Raw genomic sequence first — 26,832 nt, 5'->3', positions numbered from 1 at the left:
AATTATGTATAGCAGGATTATTAACACATTGATGGTTATGTGATTGTTGTTATATATGTTCCACTTTGTATGTGATTATTGTTTTGGTGAACAAGTTTGTCAAATAAGGTTTGTTTGTATAAATGGTATTTTGTTTTCATTTTATTTTATTATAGCCTTCTTTAGTTCCTATATGAAACCATCCATACATGGAAGATTTATTAAAAAAGACCACCTTAATTTAGTCACTAAGAAATGATACTTGTGGATAATGTTTAAATGATGTGAAGAATATAAATCATTTTAGCCTTTTGTTTCTACCAGTTCATTGATTTAGTATATAATTGTTGATCCTCTTTCCTTTTTTCCCCAAAAGTATGAGGAATTTTGAAATGCAATATTTTCTACGCTTTCTGAGATCAATTGTTTTAAAATTTAAACTTGATTTGGTGTTACCTAATTAATAGTGTCGTTCTGATAAGCCCAACGATGATATTAAAGAGATATACTAAATATATTATATTAACAAATAATTTTATTATTATAGAATATTAATATATACTATCAATACATAAATATTAATATAGTGCATTATTATCTATAGGTCTTCAAATTCAATTCAATAATAATTAAATTTTTTGTCAGAAAAAAATATATTAAAAAAATGTCATATTAAATCTTAATAATTTTTTATTTGGTAAGAAATAAAAATGATTTCATAATGATTATGGTAGAATTTGATGCGTGATTTGGCAAAAGGTGTTCACATTTGCTACAAAAGGTTTCTGTACTAGCTCTCTTGTTCATTTATATATATTTTTACTTTAAATTAGGAATATAATTAATAAAAAAACTAAAATTTTCTTAAAATTTTAAAAGTAACATAAACATATAAATAAAATAGAATTGTTAAAAATAATAGGTAAAATAAAACAGAAAATATTACTCGTAGTAACTTATATACTCTTCTCTCTATTCACTTGATTTGAATTCACTCCTCCACTAAGAGACACTTATTTAGAGCTTTGTTATTTCAACTACTAAAAGTTGATATCATATATGAGATTGGTATAGTGTTGAATAATTTAAACAAACTGTTACATATAATTATTTTTATTCCACTCTTATTTTTTTATATACAGGTATCCCAAAATTAATTTTTTAAAAAAACAAAAAATTAAAGAATCCCGTGATGTATGTACAAATATTATTTCCCTTCTGTTTTGTCTCTGCCTTTGAAGACCCCCGACGTCACTGTCTCACGCCACACCAAAATGTATGGCTAAAATTGCATGGAAATATATTATGTACACATATGATATATTGTAGTAAACATCCTCAAAAATGTCGATAAAAAAGGACTCATTATTCAATTGTAAATGGATAAATTGAGAGGTGATATCGACGTAGTCAAAATGTTATGCTAATTTATGTGGGTTGTCACTGCTCTCCGTCAACGATTGCCATTATTTTGTGAGAACCGAAGAAGTAAACTTTTGTTATTCAATTTTATATTAATGATAATTATTATTAAAGAATTTATTAAGATATTCTTAATTTGTTCTTTTAGATATGATAATTTGGACAGCTCTCATTAATTAAACTCGATTCCTCCGCATTAAATTGGCCCCATCATTGCCCAATGATGTGTTGACGCCATTAAAAACCCACAACCCAACAACTTAAGCAAGGTGTGTAATTTGGTTGTTGGGTATCTAGAACATTTCATAGAGATGTGTATAGATTCCTTTATTTCTTATTAAAACCATTATGATATAAACACAAGGTAAAACTACCACACTTTGAAGGTGGCAAAATACCATTTTATTTTTTGCCATCACTTCTTTCTGGATATTGTGAGGGAAGTAAGGGTGTTTTAGTCATTTTGGATAATTGGAATGATAGATTTGTTTGAGGTACCATCATTAAACAGGGAAGAAGTAACTTTTTCAAAATGAAGCGAAAAATTCACCCTTGGGTTCAATATCATGTTTGAAAGAGAACTACTTCCACTCAGGTGAAGGGACAATCAATTTGGACTTCAGTTTTGGACTCTAGTGTCTTATCAAACTTTAAATCGTTTGTTTATAACATTTCTTCGTTATTAGTCTCATCTTTCTTCACTTTGACAAACTTTACCCATTACCCAAAATATTCCACATTTACTTTATTTGAACTTTAGATATAGGTTGTTCAATATATTGAATGTTTGATTTGATCTTAAATCACTTTTCAACTACTCACGACAAGTAACCCTTTATCGATGAAATATAATGTGTTTCAAAGATACGTACAAGAAAAAGTCAATCGATTTCTCTTCCCATGCAACAAAATGCCTCACCTTATAGTTCTTGACAAATTTTTGAAGTATTTTTCGTTATCTTTTATTTTTTGAGCACTTTTAAAAAATATGTATATATAAAAAATTAAGGAACAACTAAAAATTTAAAAATAATTATACAAAATATCAAATGCAATAAGAAATTTTAATCATTCAAATGACAGAACTGTCTTAAAAATTTCTTCACCCCTCCGTGATTACCGTTTGTTACACCGTTGAAGAGATCAGAAAACCAAACCGAACACTTGACATTTAAAAATTCAGCAATTGGGGCCTCACGTTGAAGATTAAGCATGGTTGTTGAAAAACAACCAAACCTGAACCAAGACAAGGCCTATCACATGTAGCACTATTAAGCTTGTTTCTACTATTTTTCTCTTTTGAAAGCGATATGCTACATAGTTTAGTGTTTTCCATTTTGGTATATCTTTGGTCAAAAATATTTGTAAGGTTTTCAAACCGTGCCTTCTTTGTTGACCAAGGACACAAAAATCCACACCCACCCACACAACCATGTCCTAGTCTCACAACCACCATTTCATGTGAACGTGACATTGGGGTTTTGTGAGGATCATTATCCACAACAACAAATTGGTTGTTATTATTATTACATCAAACAACATTATTGCTATTGCTCTTAAGTGAAGTGAAAAACCATTCCAAATTTTGGTTATCACCACTTCGGGGGTACATAGTAATCTCTAACAATGGGGAATACCTTGGGAGGGAAAAAAACCACAAAGGTGATGAAAATTGATGGGGAAACGTTCAAGCTTAAGACCCCAGTGAAAGTGGGTGATGTGTTGAAGGACCACCCTGGTCTTGTTTTGTTGGAATCTGAGGCAGTGAAGCATTATGGGATAAGAGCAAAGCCTCTGGAAGCACACAAAGAGTTGCAACCAAAGAGGCTTTATTTTCTTGTGGAGCTTCCAAAAGAGACAGTGCCAAGAAGGGTTCGTTCTGGCATTAACATGAGTGCCAAAGATAGGCTAGAGAGCCTTGTTCTCTCTCGAAGGTCTTCTTCTGACCTCACAATAATGAAGCCTCAAAGCAATGTTGAAGGGTCGTCACCAAATGGTGGAGTGAGGTTGAAAATGAGGCTTCCAAAGGCACAAGTGGAGAAGCTTATGCAAGGCTGCAAAACTGAAGCTGAAGCTGCACAGAGGATTATGGGACTCTACATGGCCACTAATAGCAGCAATGAGAGCGATAGCAAACGTGATATTGGGAGTAGTGAAAGTACGAAGGCACGTGAGGTATGTGCTTCCTACAAACTAGACATAAAGTTCATGGCTGTGGCTTGTGTTTCGTGCTAGTTAGATCTTCATTTTAACAACTTGTTTTTGTTGTACTTTACACTATATCCTTACTTTACATAGTCTCTAATGCTGTTTATTTTAGTATGCATTTGCTTTCATTTAGAAAATAAAAATAAAAATAAAAACTAGGTACAGTAGTTTAAGAGCTGTTTCTGTTTTACTTTAGACTAAAAATCCTTACGTAGTCTCTAATGCTGTGCATTTTAGTATGTACTTGATTTCATTTTTGAGAAAAAAAAATCAAATGGAGTAATTACTTAAATTTTTTAAGCTATTTCTAAATAATACTAGAATTTTACTTTCATATATGTGATATTAAATATTAACTTTTATTGTACATTTTTATTTAAGTAAAATTTTAATTTTGATTAGAAATACTATAAAAATATTTAAAATGTCATGAATTGCTACTTTAAAATCGAACACTTTCTAGCTATTCCACTTTTCAATTCTCCATGGATTACCGATTTTTTTCATTATATGAAAATATTATTTTTGGTGATTATGCTTTTACTTTCAAGAAAATCATTAAATTAATCTTTTAAAATTATGTGTTATTGTATTAACATTTCATGTTTTTACAAAAAAAATTTCAAAATTTAATATTTTATCAAATCAATTCTTTAAAAATATTTTATGTCACCGCATTAGTATTTAATGAGGATAAATATGATGATATTACCAATCTTTCAAAAGTTATTTGGTCATATTTAAAAAAAGAAAATAGTATGATAATATTTGACATTTTAAAGTATTAATATGGTAAGAAAAAGTTTAGACAGAAACTACAGTATTTCATATAATTTTTAAAAGAAAATATTAAATAGTGGGTGAAATGCTTTTTGTAAAAACATACGAAAGCAATCTGTCTTCTCTTCTAACAATTTTCCTATCTCTTCAAACTATTCAGTCTCTCTCTACTTATATATCATTCTCCCTATATTGGTTAAATATCTATTCATAACCCCTTTTAAAAAAAGTCATTTGATTGTTATTTAAAATAAAATAAAAACAAGTTCATAGTTTTTCCTTTACCTTTCACATTTTATTTGGATAGTAACTTTGTAAAGTGTCTGAGTCTTTCATAGGCCAAAGATCAGCTTCTTACTATAACTTTTACTGCAATCAAATTTGCCGTTATATATCACAATGAAGTGCGAATAATATATAATTAAGGAAGTGCATTTCTTTCATTATTCGAGTTCAATTTATTTGATTATTGTCCAAATGCAGTAAGTTAATTACGTAGAGTTTGCAATCGTCATCAATATTATTATTGAACAGAATTTGCTGCTTTAGTTATTCTTTAAATTATTATTATTATTATTATTATTGATTACCTGTCAATGATTTTTGGAAAAATATAAAACGGACAAAACTGTAAATAAATATATTTTCTCATATTGTCTTAATCATTTACATGCATATTTAAAGACAAACATAAAAGGACAAAACTATTAATGTTTGTTTTAACAAATATTAGTGATTTTTAAATAGTTCTTAACATTTTCTACATAAAACTATAACTCACTTTATATTATTATTAAAGTTTATGTACAATTTGATCCTTTAAACTGAATTTTTATTTATCTTTGATAAGCAAAGTTTTATTTTAAATGATTTAATCTCCTAATGCCTTAATTTACTCATATTTTAGTCGTTCTCGCACAAAAGTGTAAGTAAAATATAATAAAATTAACATGTTTAGAGACCGAATTGTATACACCAATACTTTTCGGTATCAATTGGTATTCAAAATAGAAATAAGAAAATTAACATATTTTAAAATCAAATCATATAAAATAAAATTAAAAAAAAACGGATAAAATATTATTTTCATAAACCAATATATATTTACTTTTATTATTAGTATTATCATAATGCGAGTTGACCATCAATATGTTAATTCGATATAAAAGATGTAACAGTGATACAAATCGTGTGGTAATTACAATTATCTATTGAAAACATTTCATTTTTATTAGTAAACAACAATAATCCTGCTACTAATTTATAACATGCATTCAAATTATTACCTTATAAAATGGCACGCATTGTAAGTACTCCAATATAATTAAAGAGTTTTCCTCATAAAATTTTAGCACTGGCAATCATTTCAAGGATTGCATTTTCTCATTAAATATATTAATGAGGATGAGTCTACAATTCTAAACACTATCTAGACACAGCCTGCTTGTGGCTGCCTCATGGTGAATAAGTATTCATCTTAAACCTCTAGTCATTTTTAAAATTCATTTTACATATTTGTAAATTATTATTAATTTAAATTATTATATCATAAACTTATTATGCTATTATTTTGTTAATTTGTGAATAAAATTATGTTATTTAGATATATGTATATAAATATTAATTATTTAAGAGTTTTATTCATTTATACATTTATTAAAAAATGATTTAGTATTTATTTTGAGTATAATAATAATTATAAATATTATCTATTAAAAATAAAAATGTACAATTCTTTAATTATAAAGTTATGCTAAATGAGTTCATGATTCAAAAGGTTAAAAAAAATATAAAAGAAGAATCAATAATTTATGTTATATTAAATTCCTTTAATAGTTATGGTTAAAACCTCAAATTTAGACACGGCCCTGTCTAGATGGACATTTAAATAATAATAATAATAATAATAATAATAATATCATTTAACATTATCGTTCATGACTTATATATATATATTTCTAAGATCATTAGATAACCCACAACCCATTTTCTATAGATATCGATCCCAACCTACTGAAGAATTAAATGAATTTACTTCTCATAAATCAAAAAGCAATGACATAACTAGTAGCCATCTGAACAATTCTAAGAAAATACAAGAACAAATTCCTCCCCACTCCTATTCATATAGCAAACGACAAACAAAGTGCTATTTCATGTACGCAATATATTGATATACAAATGGTTAAACGATCTGTCTATTTCAAGTTGTTGGGTCTACAGAGGAAAATGATTCTTCGACATATATTGTATAATAGTGTATTAAAAACAAATTGTAATAAGGCTTGGTTAGTGCTATTATTTGTGAAGAAAGAGTGGTTGTGCATATAAAATTATTATGCACACAATTGTATGTATTATATATCTATAACATTTGTAGCTATTACATCATATCAACATGATTAGGAGTGTTTGTACTTTGTACCCACTAAATTGTTTGTTCTGGATTGAAAATTATTGCAGAAAAAGGTGAGTTTTATGCCAATCAGTGAAATAGCCGTGGCTACGTAACCATTTGTTTCAGTGTGAACCCTCATTGGTGCTGCTAGCTAGGGAGAGTATCTCACGGAAAGGAATGAGTTTTCTGCAGCTTAGTGTAATATAAGAGTGATGTTACTTGCATAATATATTTATGAATCATAAACGGTTGCAATAATCATATGGGTGTCTGCATGTTAGTTTATTGAACAGTAAAATGTAGTTCATTAATTCAGGCACCTTCTAGGTTGTGAATAATTGTGAACGTATGTGATTTCAATAACATTACTCGTTAAATGGCTGTATATGAATTATAGGGAAAACTACTATAACCCTGTTGAAATGGTGTAGAGAAGAGACATCATGAATGGCTGTACAATTCAATGGTGCTTCTCCGAAGTTAATCGTTGGCCTTTACCTAAAAGTCTTCAACATGGAATCTAGAATTAGATTTTAAAAATTACAAAACATAAAAGATAAAATTTAAGGAATTTTTTAAAAAATATATATTATGCTATTTTTACTTCAAAATTAAATTTTTACTTTAATAATTTACAATAATATTTAATATAAATTTTTTTATTGAGTAAAATTTTAATTTGAATATAATACTAAGAAATTCAATAGTTTTCAATAAAATAGAAAGAAACTTATTTATTATGTATATCTAATAGAATATCCATTTAATATCATTTTTTACTTAATTGTAAATCTATGCTCACAAGTATTAATAAAAATAATATTTAAATAAAATTTCTATAATTTACTTTTGATATATTAAATTAATAATATTCTACTTCTTTTTATATGGATAAAATTACTCTAGGATGAGTCTAAACTCTTGTCAAGTCTTACTAAATATTTTGAATATTTATTTAATTTTTTATATATTTTTTTATAATTCATTATTAATAAACATAAATTTTAGTAAAAACAATTATATTTGAATCGAAGAAGGCCACGTATTAAACTGAAACATCTTCGTGTTAATTAATTCACATGTTTGATGCTCTACAAGATAAATTTTATTAATTTTCTATATAGAATAAATTATCTTTCTAAATCAAACAATAAAAAAAACTTTATGGAATTATAAAATAGAAATTTCTGTGTTAGAAAAACAAATTAAACCAATAATTAAATCCTTTTTTAGGTAATCTAAGAGTTGTTACTTCATAAAGGTCACACCACAGGGCTAAGATTTGTTAAATTTTATTTATTTAAAAATTTTCATCAAATAAATTAACTTTATAAAATTAACATATATGAATACCGACTTCTGAATTGTTAAGCTAAAGTGAATTTTTCAGCAAAATCCCACATTATTTTTTTTAATATTATAAATGTATTTTTTTTCATATATTTACTTACTGCAATATATATAAATACAATAAATGTATGTTAAAATTTGTAGACGTAAATGAAAAAATATCGATCCATGTTAGAGTTTATGTTTTTTTTTTCAATTATTTTTTTCTTTTCATACAAGTATTTGTAGAGATAAAAAAAATATATACAATTTAATATATATAATTACGAAGATAATATTTCATGATTCAATGGTTATATTAATAAATCTTTGATTCTAAAATCAAAACTTATTATCTAGTGTAAGACTTCAAATTTACTGTTAATGGATCCTCATCCGGTATATATATGTCTATAGAAGAACGATAATCAAGCTCTTCCGGTGCGCCTTCCAACTTTGAGTGCCAATTCGGTGTCAATTTTGAGGGAGATGTCTAGTGCTTTTACAGAATGAGTCAACGAACCACTGCCCAAAAGCCAAGTCAGTAGGGTAATATACTAATATTTTCAAGAAATAGTAATATAATCGAGTTTCTTAAGCCAATTCGGTGTCAATTGATTTGAAGCATCGCTACTCAAGACATGAGTTCCAAAAACAGATTCTGTCTCCATGAGGTCTTTTTTATGTCTTGGATCAATCAGTCTCACGATGACAAAAGCAATTCACAATTAAAATCATGAACTTAACGACACAAGCAGACATGGAAGGAAAATGTATTCAGATGCTAAATGTCATGAATTGCTTTGGAATTACCGAATAAAAGGTTTACCTAGAAATGTAGGTTACTCCACTTTGCCCGATTTTATCTGCTGTATCCAGAGTGACATTACCTGATGCCTGACGTTACAAAATGGCACAGGAAATTAATATACTCAACCTTATCCAAATTTAAGCTATCCACATAATATAATATCTAAGATTCTGAAATTATTAAGTGGGCCAAGTTAATAATGAACACAATAATGTACGAAAAGCTAACTACTCTAATGGAAAAAGGTTATGACTTACGACAATAAAAACCATTATAGCACTCTCTTTCACGGAATGCTTCGTGTTTATTACAAAAATAGTCATCACATAAAAATATGATCTGAAGACATAAGGGCCAACATTAGAGTGTAAAGCCAAAATTATATAGCTTACGTTACATTTTGCTGATTGGCAACAAATTGATAGAAACAAACAATGATAGAAATTAAAAAAAAAAAATAGAAAACCATTACCACAAAACACTGCAGTATTTATTCTAACAAATAATCCAAATAATGTTATAAAGATTAAATTAAGCCAATTTAGTTGTATATACCTCAGTCTCAAATCTCCCATTGACCAACTGCACAGCTTCTTTCAGCATAGATATGTCCACGTCTCCATTTGGCATAGGTACGATCATATTATCCAACATTATTCGAGTCAAAGAAGTACTAGCTTGGGATGAATAACGTAATACTTCTTCCACTTCTTCAAGAGTCCTGGTCTCAACCTGGGAAAAACACAAACCTTGAGCTTGAAGAAACATCAATGGGAACCCAGTGAACTTGTGTCTTCAGTTACTGGAGCAGTAGGGACCAAAATTTAAGTTGTGACAACCCTGTACATGTTACAGGTAGGAGACGAAAGAGGGAATAGAGATGTAGAATCTTTTTCAGGGAAATGATAGAAGGGCTGCAAGGGGAAGAGGGGCAGTGAGCAAATCATTCAATAAGGTATTAGGGCCTTAGAGCAGGGAGTAGGCAGACCCTCAAAGATCTGGAGGCGTTTTCATCAATTTTTTATGCTTTTAAGTGAAATCAAGAGGGATTTTCCCTATAATAAGGAATTATACTCCATTATTACTTGTAACATCTGTTCTCATCATCTTGTTGCCGCATCAAAAAATCATTTGTTACACAAATTATTATCATATTGCAAAGTTGACAAGAAACCATTAAACAACTTTAAAACTCACAGCACCTGCTAATATGTCAATTGGATCTTGGCAGGCATTGCAATTTAGATTAACTTTCACAGTTTAGAAAAGACAGTTAAGACCTTAAAAAAGAAAAGGAAAAGAAATGTGTAAAACAATGAAAGAAAACACTACCTCAACCTCCATTTGAAGATTTTTTTGCTTTAGATACAGGTCAACAGCTCTAAGGGCATTGGTAACCCCACCAGCTGTTGATATATGATTATCTTTTATCATCACCATATCAAACAAACCCATCCTATGATTCCGGCCTCCACCAATTAATACCTATAAAAATAGGTGTAAACTAATTTATTGAGCAGATTTTACATTTTACATTTAGAAGTATAAATGGTTAATAATTATAGCAAGGAAGTGATCCAAGGTCCAGACCGCCCACTTATCCACTAAACGTAAACCTGGAGCAGTTTTTCTAGTCTCCAACATATATGCAGGGTAGGCTGCATTTGCCATTGCCTGTGGAAAAACATGAAATCTGTAATGCACCAAGAATTATAAGATAAAAAATGATAATTTCACAAATTATTTCTCCTAATGAGATGTAACAAACTACCATCTTTTACACTCAATATGAATTGATAATATAACTGACAGTAATTTGTGACACTAATTACTTCTCATATTGATGACAAATTTGTTCATTACGTTTACAAAAACAATTGGAAGAAGACTTATTGTCAACAGTTTGTGAAATTGTTAGGCCTCGTGACTACAACCTTCGTGACAATATAACGAGTAGATAAGGAACTTGGGATTTAGAGGATAAAATGGAAGTATGGGAAGGAAAATTATGCAGAGGGACGTTTTGAGTAGGATTGGCCATTCCTAAGGCTAGAATTGTTTCTCTAGGGATCTCTCTATTCTGTTTTTTCTTTTCTTTTGTGGTATCTCTGTATTCCAAGAAATGCCAAATTCCCTTCTTGGGTAAAGAATATTCCACTTCTCTTATTAAAACCAGTTCCCATCAGAATGCAATGAAGACGGCGTCTCATTAGAGATTTGCTTCAACTGTAAATTGCAAAGTTCTTATTAAACTCAGGAAAATTCTACTAGATGACTGTAAGACCAGTAATGTTATATGGTAGTGAATATTGGGTAACAAAGCCAACAAGAGCACAAATCAAGCTTAGCATGTGGAGATGGGGGGATATACAAGAAAAACTAAGATTGAGAAGAATATATACAAGTGTAAGTAGGTGTTGCACTTACTGAGAGAAATTGGGAACGGGCATGCCCAATGTATAGGATCATGCAAGAAAACAATTAAAAAAAAACCTTGCCCTCAATGGTTTTATTGAAAATTTGGTTTTTGATAGGGCTTAAACTGTTTAATGGCATTGATCAAAGCTTATGATATATGAGAAGCCTACACAGTACAGAAAACATCCTAGACCATTCACCATTCACAAATAAAGCACTTGCTGCAATTAAAAATTTGATATTGTAATGCCATTTAAAATGATAATTATGCATCCAAAACAACTAATAGAATTTTTCAGTAATTATTCTTCTGCATCATTTCTACCAGACTGAGTAGAACTCATCTCCAACAAATGAAAAGTTAGAATTGTCTTGAATTGCTCTGGATACTTTTAAAGTCAGTTGTAGTCACCCAAGAGCCACACTATACATGCAGCATACTGCAAGAACCTATGACAAATCACTGAATGCTATAGCAATAGCTATGGCATGATATTAACAACTATGTTCTAGACAAAATGGCTACAAATCCAAGTAAATCATCTTCTAAAATCTAACCAATAGTTCCATTTTGAAATCTTGATGCAATGTTTCGCTCATTGCCAATAATGAACACCAAATCATTTCAATAGCTTTAGAGACCTTTAAAACAGCATGTAATGTTGCTAACTACGTTTAATATGATTTTCATAGCAATCAGTTAACTAGTTGTAATCATATTATTAAAAAATTAGCAAAAGAAAAAGATTTAAGAAAACAAAATATTACCTTAGTTAAAGTGGCAATGCCACTCATTCTCTGCATAAAGTTTAGCACTACCCTTTCAGCTACGACAATGCTATGTGCCCTTCCTGTACACATATTACATATTACTGAGGATCAATAGAAGCAATTCATGAAATTAACTAAATATTAACAATGTGCTTTATTCCGCTTTCTTTTGCAATTATGTTTTCCTAATAATCATCTTACCATGAACTTTTCCAAATTGTAGCCCTTTATGGATAACATCTCCATCATTTACAGACCAGTCCACCTGATATTTTAAAGTAATCGTAAAATGATTTAGCCAAGTACCAAGCACACTTATAGTGATATGACATCTGCGTATTGCTCTCATACCTTTAAAGAAGGATCAACCTCATGAAATATCATCTCTGCAAGTGCTATTCCAGCAACGATGCCATCCTCCTTTGCCAAAAAACAAGCTTCCACTTCCATGTCAAATGGAATGGTGGCCATGCATGTTACATCACCTAAAATTGAAACAACTTTGATACTCAATGCCATATGTACGTAACTACCAAATAACAGAGTATGTATCATTCTCATTGATAGAACTGGATCAGAGTGTGTAGAAAAGGAATCAAAACTTTATTAAACGGCACCCTAATCCGAAGTTCTCACACCATAGCGGTATAGGGTCTTTGATCTCCCTCCTGAACTTTCAAGAGGTCCAAAGCTCTCTTCACCCAACTGCTTTTCAAGTTATTTCCAATCTACTCCTCTTGGGTCACCCACTCCTATTCGCTTGTTCTAATTCACATTAACCGTCTAACTAACCATCAGTTGGTCACTACCAATTATGTTACAATGCTTCGGGTGTCATCCCCTTTTGCCCTTCCTAGTTCTCCTACTGTACATGTGCTTTATGACAGACTTAGCATATCTATCAGTTATTTATTTGGGCACAAGCATAACAACACAAAAGTTTATCTTTATTTATATTTTATAATAAACAATGCAGATAGGAACTCGAGAGCACATATGTGATAGTAAAATTAAAACTCATGAAGCAACATTACATCTAGAGCAAGAACTGAGACGAAAGTTCAGGGATAAACCTCGGTCCCCAGCATCTTCTGCAAGCGCTAACTTGATAATGCCCTTCAAATCATAAGTTGGGTGCATGGGAGGCTTTATTGCAAAGGACTCATAAGAGATCCCAGAGTCTGTGAATCCAGTCGCAGACATTTTTACAATGTTCCTGCACTTATACACAATTTGAAACAAACCAATAAGAAAAGACATGACATCTATCAAGTGAAACAGGAAATATTTTGAGTGAGTTTGGGAAGACAACTTAATTAAACACTTATTCAATAAGCTCTTTTTATACACGGGGGCCTATCGTATAAATTTAACCATAAAATTCTTGAAATAAGTCGAAAAAAACGTAATCTGATAAACTATACTGAAAAGCTTATTGAAATAAACTGAAAAGAGCTTATAGGCAGGATTCGATCGATTGCGTAAGTAATTACTTAATTCAGATGGCCAGGATTCATAAGCTTTTCTCAAAGTAAACAACAGGAAACAAAACACCACCAATTAATTCATACTTAACCTGGAATTTATCTAACCAAGAAAAAGAAGCACCCCTCTATATCACCAAATTTGAAAAGAGCACTTGTTCAGCATTATTTCTGAGTTTTCACCATACCCTATGTCAAAATTATAATAACTAATTGCAACGTCGTTTTCTCAGTTACCTGACTCTTGAATTTGATTGCCTTGGGAGTTGAAGCGAGAAGCTGAAAGATGAAATCAAACGCAGTTTCATCAAGCACTGAAAAATCAAATGAAATGCGGCGTTTCATTGAGGGGTTGTGTTACAGAGTGAAATACAAAGTTGCGTGTTTTACACTATACTAGGGATAAGAATAGGAAGAAGAAGAAGAAGAAGAAGAAAGACCTCAGTGCAGGGGGAAACGGTGCGTTCCGTTCTCTGATGTGAAAAGAAGGTTGTAACAAGTACCCTTGTCTGCAGCTTATAGCCATGTTTTTTAGACTCTTTTCAATGAGGTTTGAGAAAAATGAGTACTGCTTTTGTCACCATTGGTTTCAAGACTGAAGATGGGATTCTATTCTGATTCTTTAGTTAGAAGGTTCATGTTCCTTGTGTGACGTGACGCTAAGTTCCTTTTTTTTTTTTTTTTTTTTCTCGTAAATCCAGAGGATGAAGACCATCTTTGATAACTTGTGTGTTTTCACTCTGTTAATTTGGTTTATAAGCCGTAAAATTGTTTGATGAACAGATATTGTAATTTTTATTTTTTTTAAATTATTTAAAGAAATATTTAATTTTCAATTTTTTATTTACTTTAATTTTATTTCTTTTATTTAAATATATTTTATACTAAATTTTATTTTTATATTAATATTAATTGTTAATTTATTAATATTTTATTTAATTAAATGTGTATTATATACAAAGTAAATTCTTGTTGTTGTTGAAAAGTTATTTATTTCAAAGTGTAAACAAAAACACCTTTTAATATTTTAATTATTTAATTAATTGATTGATAGTAAAATAAATTATATATAATTTTAATATTATATTATATTTTTTAAATCATTTAAAAAATTAATTAATTAATTATATAATTAGTTTGTTAAACAACTTTAATTCAATAAATTACTAATATATATAAATTTTTAACTAAAAATTTATAATTTTCAATTAAATTTACTAAACAAAGTCAAAATATGTAAAGGGTTGATTATGAAATTAATGATGCAACATGTCCCAAAGTTAGATGTAAGAATTTTTTATTTCAAAAGCATAGGTATAGTAATAAATTGTAGATATTTTTAAAAAGAATTGGCTAAATCATTTTGAATATCAGCATGAGAGAAGAGTATTCAATATTATTATTTGTTAACATATAATGGTCATAAAATACTTTTGAAGTAAACTCACTACCGTAGTTTAGACAAAATGTTCTCATTGAATGATTAAGAAAACTTAATCCTAACTTATTATTTGAACTAAGGAATGCATTATTTGGAGTAAATCAAAACAATAAAATAGAAAGAATATTCACAAGGTGGATGAATTGGGCCACAAATTCATACTTGTATTCTTTGTATAAAAGCAAAATGTCCATGAATAATTTAAATACAAATGGTTTCACAATTGATTTCTCTAAAAGTACATATATAATCATTAAGTAAAACAATCTTGTAATTTTCCAATGGATAATATCTCACATCATAGTTAAATTAAGATGACCAAATGATCATGGCAAAATATTAGTGTCTTAACATATGTACACTTCTGGTGCACATAAAAGTATTACTTGTATAACTATAAATATGCTAATTTTCTGAATATTATGAGTATCTAAATGACCAACTTTTACTTTTGTTCCTTTTATAAACAGATAGTAAGCTGAAACTGGAATTGCTTGACACAGTATTTTTTACATATTGTTAGTTAACTTATTGCTTGCTTACAAACTATTTACCCTATTTATCGAATAATAACAAAATTTATTTTAGATTCAATATTTTTTTATCCATTGAAATATTATAAGATCTTTAATCTTAAAAAAATTGTCTTAACTTAAATAAATATAACAATAAATTAATAAACTATATATATATATATATATATATATATATATATATATAATTTTAGTGATTGAAAAGATGTGAATTACTCCAGAAGAAGAAATAAGGAGGTTTATTGATGAGAAGAGGAAAAAAATAAAAATAAAACATTCTTGAATAAAATTTATTAAAAATATATAAAAGATAATTTTGAGATTTTAATTTTATGATATAATATTTTAATCCAAATATTTTGAACATACTTTCAATTTCGTCCCAAACTCCTCTTCCATTTTGGAATAAGCTAAAATTAAATAAAGACTTAAGAGAAAGTTAAGAGCATGTTTATTTTATTTTTTAAAAATAATTTTTATTTTTAAAAACAGGAAAAAAAAGCATGCACTTAGTTCACTTTATTTTTTTTTAAATATGAACCAAATATTCAAAATAATTATAAAAATTATTTCCCTCTTTATGCTTCCTCTCTAAATTCCTTCCACCAAACACTATTCAAAACATTATATGAAAGTGGACTGAATAACTCAATTTCATTAAAATCCAAAAGAATTTACGGCAAATAATGTCAGAATACGAGAACCGATTTCAAATGGCCTTTGGAATGAGGTTGCTTAAAATTAATGGGGAAAATTGCCGTAAAACAAAAAGAAAGCAATTTAATTTTCTTTTGTAACCTTTAGAATTAAAATAATTCAATTGTAAGTTGAAAATAAATTACTGTAATCAAGGTGCGATTAATGGCTCTATTTATTATTTTATAAAAAATCATTACACGGTGTAATGCTTTTCTTAAAACAGATAAATCTCTTTCTTAATTTTTTATTATAATTTTGAATAAAAACAAATTATCACAAGAGTTGTTATGACTAATACTTTTTATATCACGTAAGAATGAAAATGATACGTTTAAACTAATCACAAGATATAAACTAGGCTTAATTAAATGTTTAATTTCAACAAAAGTCACAAATAAAACTTAGTCTTTATAAAAAAATTTATTAGAATATAGTTCTTAATTTTATATAAGTTATTATTTTTAGTCTCTCTAATTAATATGTATCAATATGGTCAAATCAAAAACTAACACTTAATAGTATTTTAATAAATTACACTAATTAGAGGAACTAAAAATAATAATTTGTAGAAAAATAAAAACTATACAGTGACAAAATATTTAAGAAAAAATAAGTTTAAATTATACATTTTTTATAAAAAAAATATTTAATTAAATCTATAAATTATTAAAATTAATTTTTTAAATCACGTGATTACTTAAAAAATTATATAATTTTTTGAAATTAACATATCACTTTTAGTTATAAACATTCATAATAAATTCAAAAAATGGTTGTAATTTATTCCCTATTTCACATAGAAAAAAAACTTTCTCATAATTGGATAACTGTGTAACAAAAATTTACACTTCCTATGTATTTAAATTAAATTTGTATTATTCCGATATTACGTCTCATTATGTGTATGATATATATTTATGTAGGCAGAAGTATTAAATGTCTGTTCTCATTATGTTTTCTAAATAGGCTGCTGCTGTTATTATATTCAACAGACAACAAAGTTTTCAAATTCTTGTTCAAAAGCAGCATTAGATGTTTTAAAATTTGCGTCATGGGCGTTGAAAACCTGCAAGAATTTAATAAATTTCGTGTTCCTTGATGGATCAAAAATTCAATATCCCACTTCCACCGTTTTCTCATCCAACAGTGTATATAATTAGATATTCTCCTCCTCAAGAAATCAAGCAGTGGTAGAAAGAAGCTGGCTATTATCTTATTCAAGGGACGATCAAGCTATGTCGTGTTTTGGAAAATCTGTTTCGGTTGTGTTTCTTGCAGCAGTTTTGGTTTTCTCGGGGTTGGTTTCAACAGGTGAGTGCATCAGAGACTTGAGAAACTTCAAAAGCTTATTTCAAAGCGAATTACCAAAGGGGCCAGTGCCACCATCTGGACCTTCCCTATGTCACAATAAGCTCAATCCTTTCAAAGACAACAAAGTTTCATACCCACAAGATTACTATATCATTTGTCCATAGCATGTCAAGGATGAGAAATATTTGTAGGATTTCATTTTCATTTTCATTTTTTGTACTTTTAGTATGATCCTCAGATTCTTCTATTAATAAGGGGACAAAATCAGCTTAAGCATATGCTGATTTGAGTTGCAATAAAGTTTTTTTTTTCTTTTGGTGTAGTGATTGTGCCGATACATTATAAAATGAAACATTATTTAATACTTGAGCTTGAGCGTTTTTCATGCTTCATTTCATGTTAATTGTTGTTGCTTCTGTTTTAGGAGGTTGAGAAACAAGGTTTTGTGAATGAGGTATGAAGAGAATGGTAAGAAAAGAGCTATGAATTGAAATAACACCATGGCACACAAAACAAAATAAATTTGTCTCCAAAATATACACGTAAAGATTATGGAATCTACTATTGAACATGCAGATCAATTAGTTTTAAAAACCCAAATTTGTGTTAGAACTCTATACAAGGAGCTGCTGCATATTTAGTTGAGTCATGGTTCCTTTAACTGACATTAGAACAATATCTGATGCTAAACTCCATCCTATTGTACTCAAATCATTAAGAGAGATTTAGCATGGAAAATATAAAAAGGTGGAAAGGTTAATTTTATTTTATTTGCCACTGAAGCAAAGTTAGCTTCCATACTTCTGCTTTTATTCTAAATAAATTAAGAGACTGTTTGACTTTAAAAATTATTTTCTCTATTACAAAACTATTATATTTTTTTTAAAAGATTTATACAAAAATTTAAACTAGAGATTACCTGTTAAACTGAAATAATTCAAGCTAAAATGATTCATGTTTTTGCCAAGTTGTTATATTTTTTAACTTGTTTTAAAAAGTTAGAAAAAAAATTATTATTTTTAGAGCTTATGTATTCTGGGTTAGACTTTTCTGTGAGATTCTGGTTATTAAGATTCAATCAGTACTCTATTAAGGTTGCATTTTATCTTGGAGTTCAAAACCAATGCTAAATATTTTAGAATATTAAAAATGACCGATAATTTATTCAAACAATGTCAACGGTGCTCTCGTGTCACTGTTTATGAATATTATTTAAAGAAATAATAAATAATAATTTAAAAAATGAGTATTAGAATTAACTAAAAATTATGAGATTTAAATATTTTTTACCTTTATAAATAAACCTTTGGCTCCTTTCTTCCATGCTGCTCTCATAATATTAGAATTCCATCATGCTTCATTGCCAAGTCGATTGTTACCTTCTTAAACTAGTAACAACAAATTTTATTGAAAGATGGTGATTTAAGTTGCTTTTTGATTAATGTATTTACCTCTTATTCATCTAGCTTGAATTTATAGGATAGTTAAGTTGTGTTGAATTTTAAGTTTGCATGTTGGTCTTCTTTTGTAGAATAATGTATTTATTGTATATTATTATATTTAACATCATTTAATTGCAAGCATTGTTGGCCTTTATACAACTATGAATATTTGACAAAATATATGGTATTATATGATAATAAAAAAATACACCTTAATTCAATATATTTTCACAATTTTTTCACTCTTATATAATATAAATACTTATAAATTAAATACTTAAATTACTTTGATATAAAATTTTCTTTTTGATATAATTATTATTTGTTTAAGCTATTTTCTATTCTTGTAAAACTTTGTATAACCCTTGATTTTAACAATTAATCTACATGGGAAAAAATTACTTTGACCACTTAAAACCTCACAATACAATAAGTCACTGCCAAATAGATGGAATGTACTAATTCTTGTAACCATTGTTAATTTCTTTTTTACTAAATATCCTTTTATAATCAGCCCATAAATGACATGGAAAGAGGACTAGAAGTGCAAGAATAAGTTTGCTTTTGGAGTTTGCTATGGGGTAAAAAAACTCTTCACTTCTGCATAACAGAGTGAGAAAAACTTTAGCTTGTTCAAATTACCATATTTCTTAAGAAAAATCGTATGCTTTACACCTTCAAAAGAGGGGACAATGGAGATCGCTCAAGTCACATGGTTAAAGACATGTTCTATTGGTTCTTATGAAAAATCGTATGCTTTACACTTTTTTTTCAAGTTCCAAGATTTAAAGTTCTTTACATCTCTAAAAATACACGTAATTAAAACTAGAAACTAATCTCAAAACAACAAAAAAATATAAAAAAAGAGAGAATAACGTAACAAAATGTTAAGTAAATTTATTATAATATACATAATTTTTTTATAATATTATATTTTCTTCTCTATCGCATCAATCGTTTTATCTCACTTTTTTATTTATTTATATTGGACAAAATATTGTACAAATTTATAGTCGAAATAAAACTCTTGTTTAATATAACATTCAATGAAAAGGGGGTTTTAGAGGAGACAGAGATCAAATCAACAAAAAAGCACAAAAACATAATAAAATTATAACTTGTGAAGTGTAAAAGAAAAATAGAAAGATAAAAAGAATCAATTGATCTTCTTATCCATGTTCTTCACAAGCTGACCCATTTGAAACCTCCAATACAAGAAATAAGCCAAGCCGAATCCGATCATAACATACATCCAAACATTCTCACCCTCACTTTCCTTGGGAGACTTCACCTCCTCAATCCTAAAACTCTCCCTCTCCAAATTCCCCAAAATACCCTCCTTAACACTTCCATACAGCACATACATCCTATCTCTTTCCCCCACAACAACCGAAGTAGGGTACCCCTCCAAGTCAAGGTCAATTTTGTCAAAAACCGCACCCTGTCCCCATCCATCATTGCTTTTTAGAAACCACAACTTGTTGCTTTCGGGGGATACCACCAAAACGACGCCGTCACTCCTCAAAGCGACGCCGTCAGGACACACCAAATCCTCGCTAAGGAGCACGTGCCTGGCAGTGCCGTCGTCCGCATCAACCTTGAACATCTTGCCCGTATTGGATTGCACCACCAAGAGATACCCGTTGCTGACGTAAGCGATGCCGTTGAGGCCGCAGTAACTATAGGTTGTGTCGCGGTCCACGGGGTGTTCGGTGAACCTCGATGAATTCGAGAAGATCCACGCTTCCCCTTTAGCGTTGACTTTCCAGATGTAGTTGCCGGCCGAATTGGTCACGTAAGCGTTGCCTTTGAAGTCCACTGCGACGTCGTTTGCCACGGGGCGTTCGGAGGGGTCGCCGGAGGAGGGGAGCACGGAGAGGAAGATGCGGTTACCGGAGCGTAGGTCGTAGGCGGCGAGGGCGTTGAACGGAGGGAGGGGTTTCAACGCGTGGAGTGCGGCGACGACGCGGTTGTTGCGGGAATCCACGGCCATGCCTAGAACGGTGACGTTTTCGGGGAGTGAGGGGTCGGAGATTAGGGTTTCCACGACGCCGGCGTCGGAGACGGCGGAGATTGTGCGGTGGGTTAGGGAGCCGACGAGGAAGTGTTGCCCTGTTGGGTCCCACGTGAGGCCTTCGGGATAGAGGTTGGGTGATCGGAAATTGATGACGTGGAGGTTTCCGGCGAGGATCGTTGAGATTTGGACAGCTACGAGGAGGAAGGTGGTAAGGGAGGGAATTGGCATGGTTGAGTTTTGGTGTGTTTGTTTGTGTTACGAGCTTAGCTTAATGCTGCAAACTCAGGATTTATAAAATCGTTTATAAAGAGTATAGGATTACGATTTTCTTCACTTTCTTGTCAAAGGGGTTGTTTTTAGGTGTAGGTCGTTTCTTGTCAAATGGGAAAGGTGTTCAATATATCTTTTCCCCCTTATTTCTTTCAATGATTCTTTAATTTTTTTCTGTCACTAAATCTTCTTTAAATTTGAATTAAAATGAAAATATCATAATTTAAATTGTGAGTAACAAATTTACAGTTGTCGATATATTGAGTTAAAATAATAAAATTTAAATTTTTTTACCTTAATTTAAAATTATAGAAATTGAGTAATATACTGAATTAAAGAAATAAAATGAAAAGTATTGTTATAAGCAATAAAAAAATATAATTTACCTCTTTTTAAGATTTTAATTTTCAGCCTTTAAGTTATTCTGTTGCACATTCATAACATTCATTGGAGCTAGATAAATTTGAAAATTTTAAGAAAAAATTTAATTAAAAAAAGCTAAATATAAAGTGATTGAATTTAAATCACTCATCTGGATCAAAATCTTAATTAGTTCTTCGAGGTAGCCACTGAATTTAAAATTATGTAAAATTAAATTTAAATTAATTGAAATATATAAAAATTAATTTTGATTATATATTTTTATTAAAATATGTATCTTGTATTAAAATTTATTCTTTTATCAAATTGAATTTATTCTTAATATTTATATTCCAAGTTATTTTTAACTCTAAAACATTATTATGAGTTCAATACAGGTAAATATTTTGATAGTATTTAGTGCATGATATCTTAACGTTCAAACTCAATACTCTAGTACCATGTTAACAAATTTTAACTTAATTGAAAGTTAACTTATAAGAGGAGTATTATCCTAACTCTTATAAAAAGTATTTTAGCTTTAATTCTAGTTAATGTAAAATATCTTTAACATTTTTTATGGCAGACTTTGAATGTCTAAGTTCTGTGACATTTGCTTAAAGTTTTTCCGATACATGTTGCGATAGATTTTAATACAAAAATGTAAGTTTTAAGAAGATATTTGAATACAACCGACTTTTGGTCTAACTAGTATTCCTTCAAAATAAATATAACTGATATTAACTTTTGAATTTAACTCTATGTGGTTTTATTACATCCTATTGTAAAAATTTAGTTAACGAGATTGAAATAAAATGATAATCTAATAATGATTCATCACACCATCTAATTATTTTATCAAACCATCTTTAGACCTTTAACTTCATGTATATTTGACGTTAAAAAACATCAAAATATAAATCTAATTAAGAAGTTATGATCCGTAATGTTGAAGTAAATATAAATTGGCAATCTAAATATAAATTAAAAAACACTGTTAAAAGCAGTGATCCCAAATGAAAAGATTATACATTGTTTATCTATAATAGATACTAAAGAAAATTATATAAATTTTCACTTAGAAAATTTGTCTAGATTTTATTTCACATGCTTCTCGAGGTGAAGCCTACTCATTTTTAGTATTTGGAGAAACATGAAACATTTATTACATCGTAGTTAAAACATCTTACAAATGTAATGAATCTTGAATATTGATTTTAATTTATAGAAGGAGGTAAATTCATTTCACTTCTTTATTTTTATCTCGTACAATTACTTATGAAAATTTTATCCAAACTGAACTATAATTCTATTATTCTTGTATCACTTTTCTAGTCTTCCATGCTAATGATACACCTTAGTCCCTCTCCTTTCAACATTAATTCAAATGCCTTGTTGATATCGGAGAAAGGAACTCTATGGGTTATAAACTTGTCCAGTTCCAATTTCTGCAAGCAATCAAGGAATGAAAAGGCTGTCACCAAATATTTCTAACAGTAAATTTAATCCATACTCCACAAGTTTAACAAAATTTCACTTGATATTCCTCTTATCCTGATTCATATAACTGCATAAAAAATCAAGAGTGGTTTGTGTAGTCGATAAGAGTATGCAGTATGTTTTGTTATATAAATTAAGTGAAGTTTGTGTAGGGTTAAGAAAAGGAAGGGTACCAAGTGAAATTTCATTAAACCTCAGGAGTATGAATGTAATTTGTCCTATATCTTATGTTAAAGTGTTTATTGTAAATATGTGGATATAATAGCATTATATTATAATTACCTTATTCATATACATTTCAACAACGTAAGGGAGGTCAGTCCTGGGCTTGTAATTTCCAAAGAAAGTTCCCTTGAGTGTTCTTTCGTTGAGCACATTAATGGGCTTGGTCATGAAAACCGCATCCTTGTTGGGTACTCCAACAAGCACAGCAACACCCCACCCCTATATATAGTACATAAAAACTGATTAGACACTGAATCATCTCCATACCAATGTTACATTCAGCAAATAATCTATAGATGTAATAATTCATTAATTCAAAATAACTGCATTTTCTGATATTGTTAAAACAAGATAAAATGGTGTTTAAAGAGCCAAATGTGTGTTTCTACTATATCAACCAAGTTTCATAAATTATTTGTCATGACTATCTGAACAAAATTAATTGCTTACATCATGAACACATTCGAAAGCGGATATCATGGCATTGATGTTTCCAGTGCACTCTATACTTCTATCAACTCCTCCATTTGTCATATCTGCAATTACCTGCCATTTAAAACAATAATCATATCAGGATCATATCAGCAACATGAAGTTAATAAAGAATTATTTACCTGTTGAACCGGCTTATCGTAGTCCTTGGGATTCACAAACTCAGTTACTCCAAACTTTTTGGCTAGCATCCAGTGTAAGAAACAAGCAAGGTTAATCAAAATCTACATTTTATCATGATCTACTTGAACATAACTTGGCAATATCAATATGTGACTTTGGTACCAAAAACCATATGCTACCTTCCTCAAACCTCTTTGGGTTCAAATCAACTCCAATAATTCTAGATGAACCAGCTATTCTTGCTCCCTCAGCAGCCTATTAGTGCATGATAGCATTACATACAAATCAATACATCATATAGGTTAGGAATTATAATGTGACAAGAAATTAGATGGTGGGAAACATACAGCAAGGCCAACAGCTCCTAGCCCAAAGATTGCTACTGTAGAGCCCTTCTTTGGTTTTGCTACATTTAAAGCGGCTCCTAATCCTGATATTTGAAATTCATTGTCATACAAAATTCAATCACTGAGAACTAAACCTGAAATTGAGATGACTAAATTGACAGCAGAGTTGGATCAAACCCGTTGAGATGCCACAACTGAGGACACAGACTTTATCCATAGGTGCTTGTGGATTGATCTTTGCTAAGCAGCCAGAATGTACCACAGTGTATTCACTAAAAGTTGATGTGCCAACAAAGTGGTTTATTGGGGTACCATTAATGGAGAACCTGCTTTTACCATCACTATGCATGACTCCTCGGTTTGTATCAATTCGCAACAGGTCACACATGTTGCTTTCCTCAGATTTGCAATGTGCACACTCACCACATTCCCCAGTGAATACAGGTAGCACATGATCCCCTACCTGCAGTTCTGAGACCCCTTCTCCAACACTCTCCACAATTCTATCAGAAATAAGGAAACTCAGCAATGAGTAACAAAATCGACCTTGCAGATTTGCTGCTTCCAGATATGGTGCTATTGAAATAATCAAGATTTAAATGGCGCACATTTATGAGAAATAGTTATCATCTTTGGTACAAACCAATTACAACACTGATTGAAAGTATGTCAGCCACAATTTGTTTCTTAAATTCAAATTGATATAATTTTCGATTTCTTAACCATTAATTTGAGGGATCTGAATCTGACTGTTTAGGTTTAACATTCATGCACCTTCCATTTCATAATTACAACTGAGGCTTGGACAGAAATCTGATATATTAAACAAAAGACAAAACTTAGGTGCAGTATCATAAGTACTTTTGGTGTTTTTCAATTAGAATTGGAATTACACCTAGGTGATATGTAACCTTTAATATTAGTGTGATGACCTTTAACGTCAACTTTTATTATGTAGATTATTGAGGTGAAATTCTAAATATGATTGGAGAAAAACACTAAATGTATGTACCTACACTACTACCCCTCAGTTTTGTCCTCAAATAAAACAATTCACAAGTGTACTACTTTTCAAGCATCTTATTGACCCTAGTATTTAATCATCAAGTAACTGAAATTTAAAACAATATAAATAAAATTAGCTCTAGGGTGATATATAATATCTGAAATTACATACCCAGCTGCCTCATGGCCAAAAATCCGGGGAAACAGAGGAGTGTGCCCCTGAAATATCAAAGCATAACAAGAAATGATAAAAACGTCAGAACTCAAGTTAATATCCTTCAAGCTTTTTCAACGTCAAATACATGAATCCATTACAATTCGTGCAGTATGTACATATCGATATATAAAAAAAATTTCATGAAACATAGTAAATATGTGATTACAATTCCATAAATCTAAACTAAGTGCGTACTTCTTGGACATTGCTAAAAATAAAATAGATATTATAAAACAATTTTTTATCAACTTTGAATGACGATTATAAACCATTGTTATCATACCTTATCCAAAAAGAAAGAAAGAAAGAAAGAAGCGTTGTTATCATAAATTACTGCCGACAAAATAAGAACAGTGTCAATATCAACTAGTGACTGGACTTTGGTGATGCAGATAAGGGGAGAAACATGAATAGAAAAATGTTGCTTCATATGTTAATTTTTTCTGACGTGAAAATGTTTAATAAATAAGAACAGACCTTGGCTTCCCAGAAGTAAAGATCAGTGTGGCAAAGTGAGGTATATTTGACTTTGATCCTCACTTCCATCACCTGTGGTGGTGCCACCTCCACACGTTCTATCACCAACGGTTTCCCTGCTTCCCATGAAACAGCAGCTACACATGTTCCAAAGTAAATACTACAACTAATAATAATTAATAAATAAATAAAAGTATTTCAGAAATTAAGGAAGCCTAATAATGTATTATGAATCCTACGTTGAGTTGAATAAAATGTGCTTAAATTAATAATAACATAATGAATAGATACATTACTTGCAACCATTCCATTCCAAAGCCTCATAATTTGAGGCACAAATGGCATTTCTACAAAAGACTAAAAAAAATAAAAAGAAAAATCCAAAGCCCAAGGAACAAAAGACTTTTAAGTAAGAAAAGAAATGGAAAAAATAGCATATGAAACTCGAAATTCTGCAAACAATGGATGTTTGGAAAGTTGTTATTTTTTTTCCTTGTAAATAACAGTAGTTAAAGGCCCTTTAAGTGGAAGAAAAGCATAAGCAAAGGATTCTAACTTGGCTTTTGCAATTATCCACTTTGATTTCATACCTTTGCAGGGGATCACAAGACCAGAAGTGCTGGACATGTTGTTAGTCACAACCGCTGATGAATGAAAAGATGTTGTTCTGTTTACTATGGAATATATATTAGACGAAAATGTATGTGAAAGATAAGTTCTTAACTTCTGTGTAAGATATTTTATATTCATGCCAAGTATTTAATGGCAGTGAT

General features: G+C 29.9%; 4 protein-coding genes across 6 annotated transcripts; 1 reads left to right on the top strand and 3 right to left on the bottom strand.

Moving 5' to 3' along the window:
• The first annotated feature begins 3,027 nt into the window (after positions 1–3,027).
• LOC113869877 (uncharacterized protein At1g66480) lies at positions 3,028–6,900 on the top strand. Its single transcript, XM_027506382.1, has 2 exons — positions 3,028–3,576; positions 6,853–6,900. Exons 1-2 carry the CDS (start codon positions 3,028–3,030, stop codon positions 6,898–6,900), a joined length of 597 nt encoding a protein of 198 aa, XP_027362183.1.
• A 1,463-nt stretch (positions 6,901–8,363) lies between these two features.
• On the bottom strand, positions 8,364–14,199 carry LOC113868672 (nicotinate-nucleotide pyrophosphorylase [carboxylating], chloroplastic). Of its 3 annotated transcripts, none has more exons than XM_027504477.1 (11): positions 14,041–14,199; positions 13,838–13,879; positions 13,190–13,332; positions 12,468–12,601; positions 12,318–12,381; positions 12,114–12,196; positions 10,518–10,601; positions 10,260–10,412; positions 9,483–9,659; positions 8,946–9,013; positions 8,364–8,641 (listed from the first exon to the last, which is right to left on the bottom strand). In XM_027504477.1, exons 1-11 carry the CDS (start codon positions 14,124–14,126, stop codon positions 8,545–8,547), a joined length of 1,131 nt encoding a protein of 376 aa, XP_027360278.1. In that variant the 5' UTR covers positions 14,127–14,199; the 3' UTR covers positions 8,364–8,544. The 3 variants fall into 3 exon arrangements, with proteins under 3 accessions (XP_027360278.1, XP_027360279.1, XP_027360280.1); XM_027504478.1 differs by having other exon boundaries at positions 8,371–8,641; positions 13,838–13,914; positions 14,041–14,141; XM_027504479.1 differs by having other exon boundaries at positions 8,371–8,641; positions 13,190–13,337; positions 14,041–14,138.
• A 5,847-nt stretch (positions 14,200–20,046) lies between these two features.
• LOC113869562 lies at positions 20,047–21,327 on the bottom strand. The gene has a single exon (XM_027505945.1). It carries the CDS (start codon positions 21,269–21,271, stop codon positions 20,183–20,185), a length of 1,089 nt encoding a protein of 362 aa, XP_027361746.1. The 5' UTR covers positions 21,272–21,327; the 3' UTR covers positions 20,047–20,182.
• Positions 21,328–22,640: 1,313 nt separating this feature from the next.
• On the bottom strand, positions 22,641–26,832 carry LOC113868731 (alcohol dehydrogenase 2-like). The gene is made up of 10 exons (XM_027504577.1): positions 26,650–26,832; positions 26,060–26,196; positions 25,538–25,584; positions 24,538–24,863; positions 24,361–24,443; positions 24,193–24,268; positions 24,013–24,074; positions 23,849–23,944; positions 23,456–23,617; positions 22,641–23,121 (listed from the first exon to the last, which is right to left on the bottom strand). Exons 1-10 carry the CDS (start codon positions 26,807–26,809, stop codon positions 23,005–23,007), a joined length of 1,266 nt encoding a protein of 421 aa, XP_027360378.1. The 5' UTR covers positions 26,810–26,832; the 3' UTR covers positions 22,641–23,004.

This window comes from Abrus precatorius, unplaced genomic scaffold (genome assembly GCF_003935025.1).
Source record: "Abrus precatorius isolate BTA unplaced genomic scaffold, Abrus_2018 Scaffold6, whole genome shotgun sequence".
Lineage (NCBI taxonomy): Eukaryota > Viridiplantae > Streptophyta > Magnoliopsida > Fabales > Fabaceae > Abrus > Abrus precatorius.
Note: the sequence above shows the minus strand (reverse complement) of the source record. Positions and strands in the feature narration are given on the sequence as shown.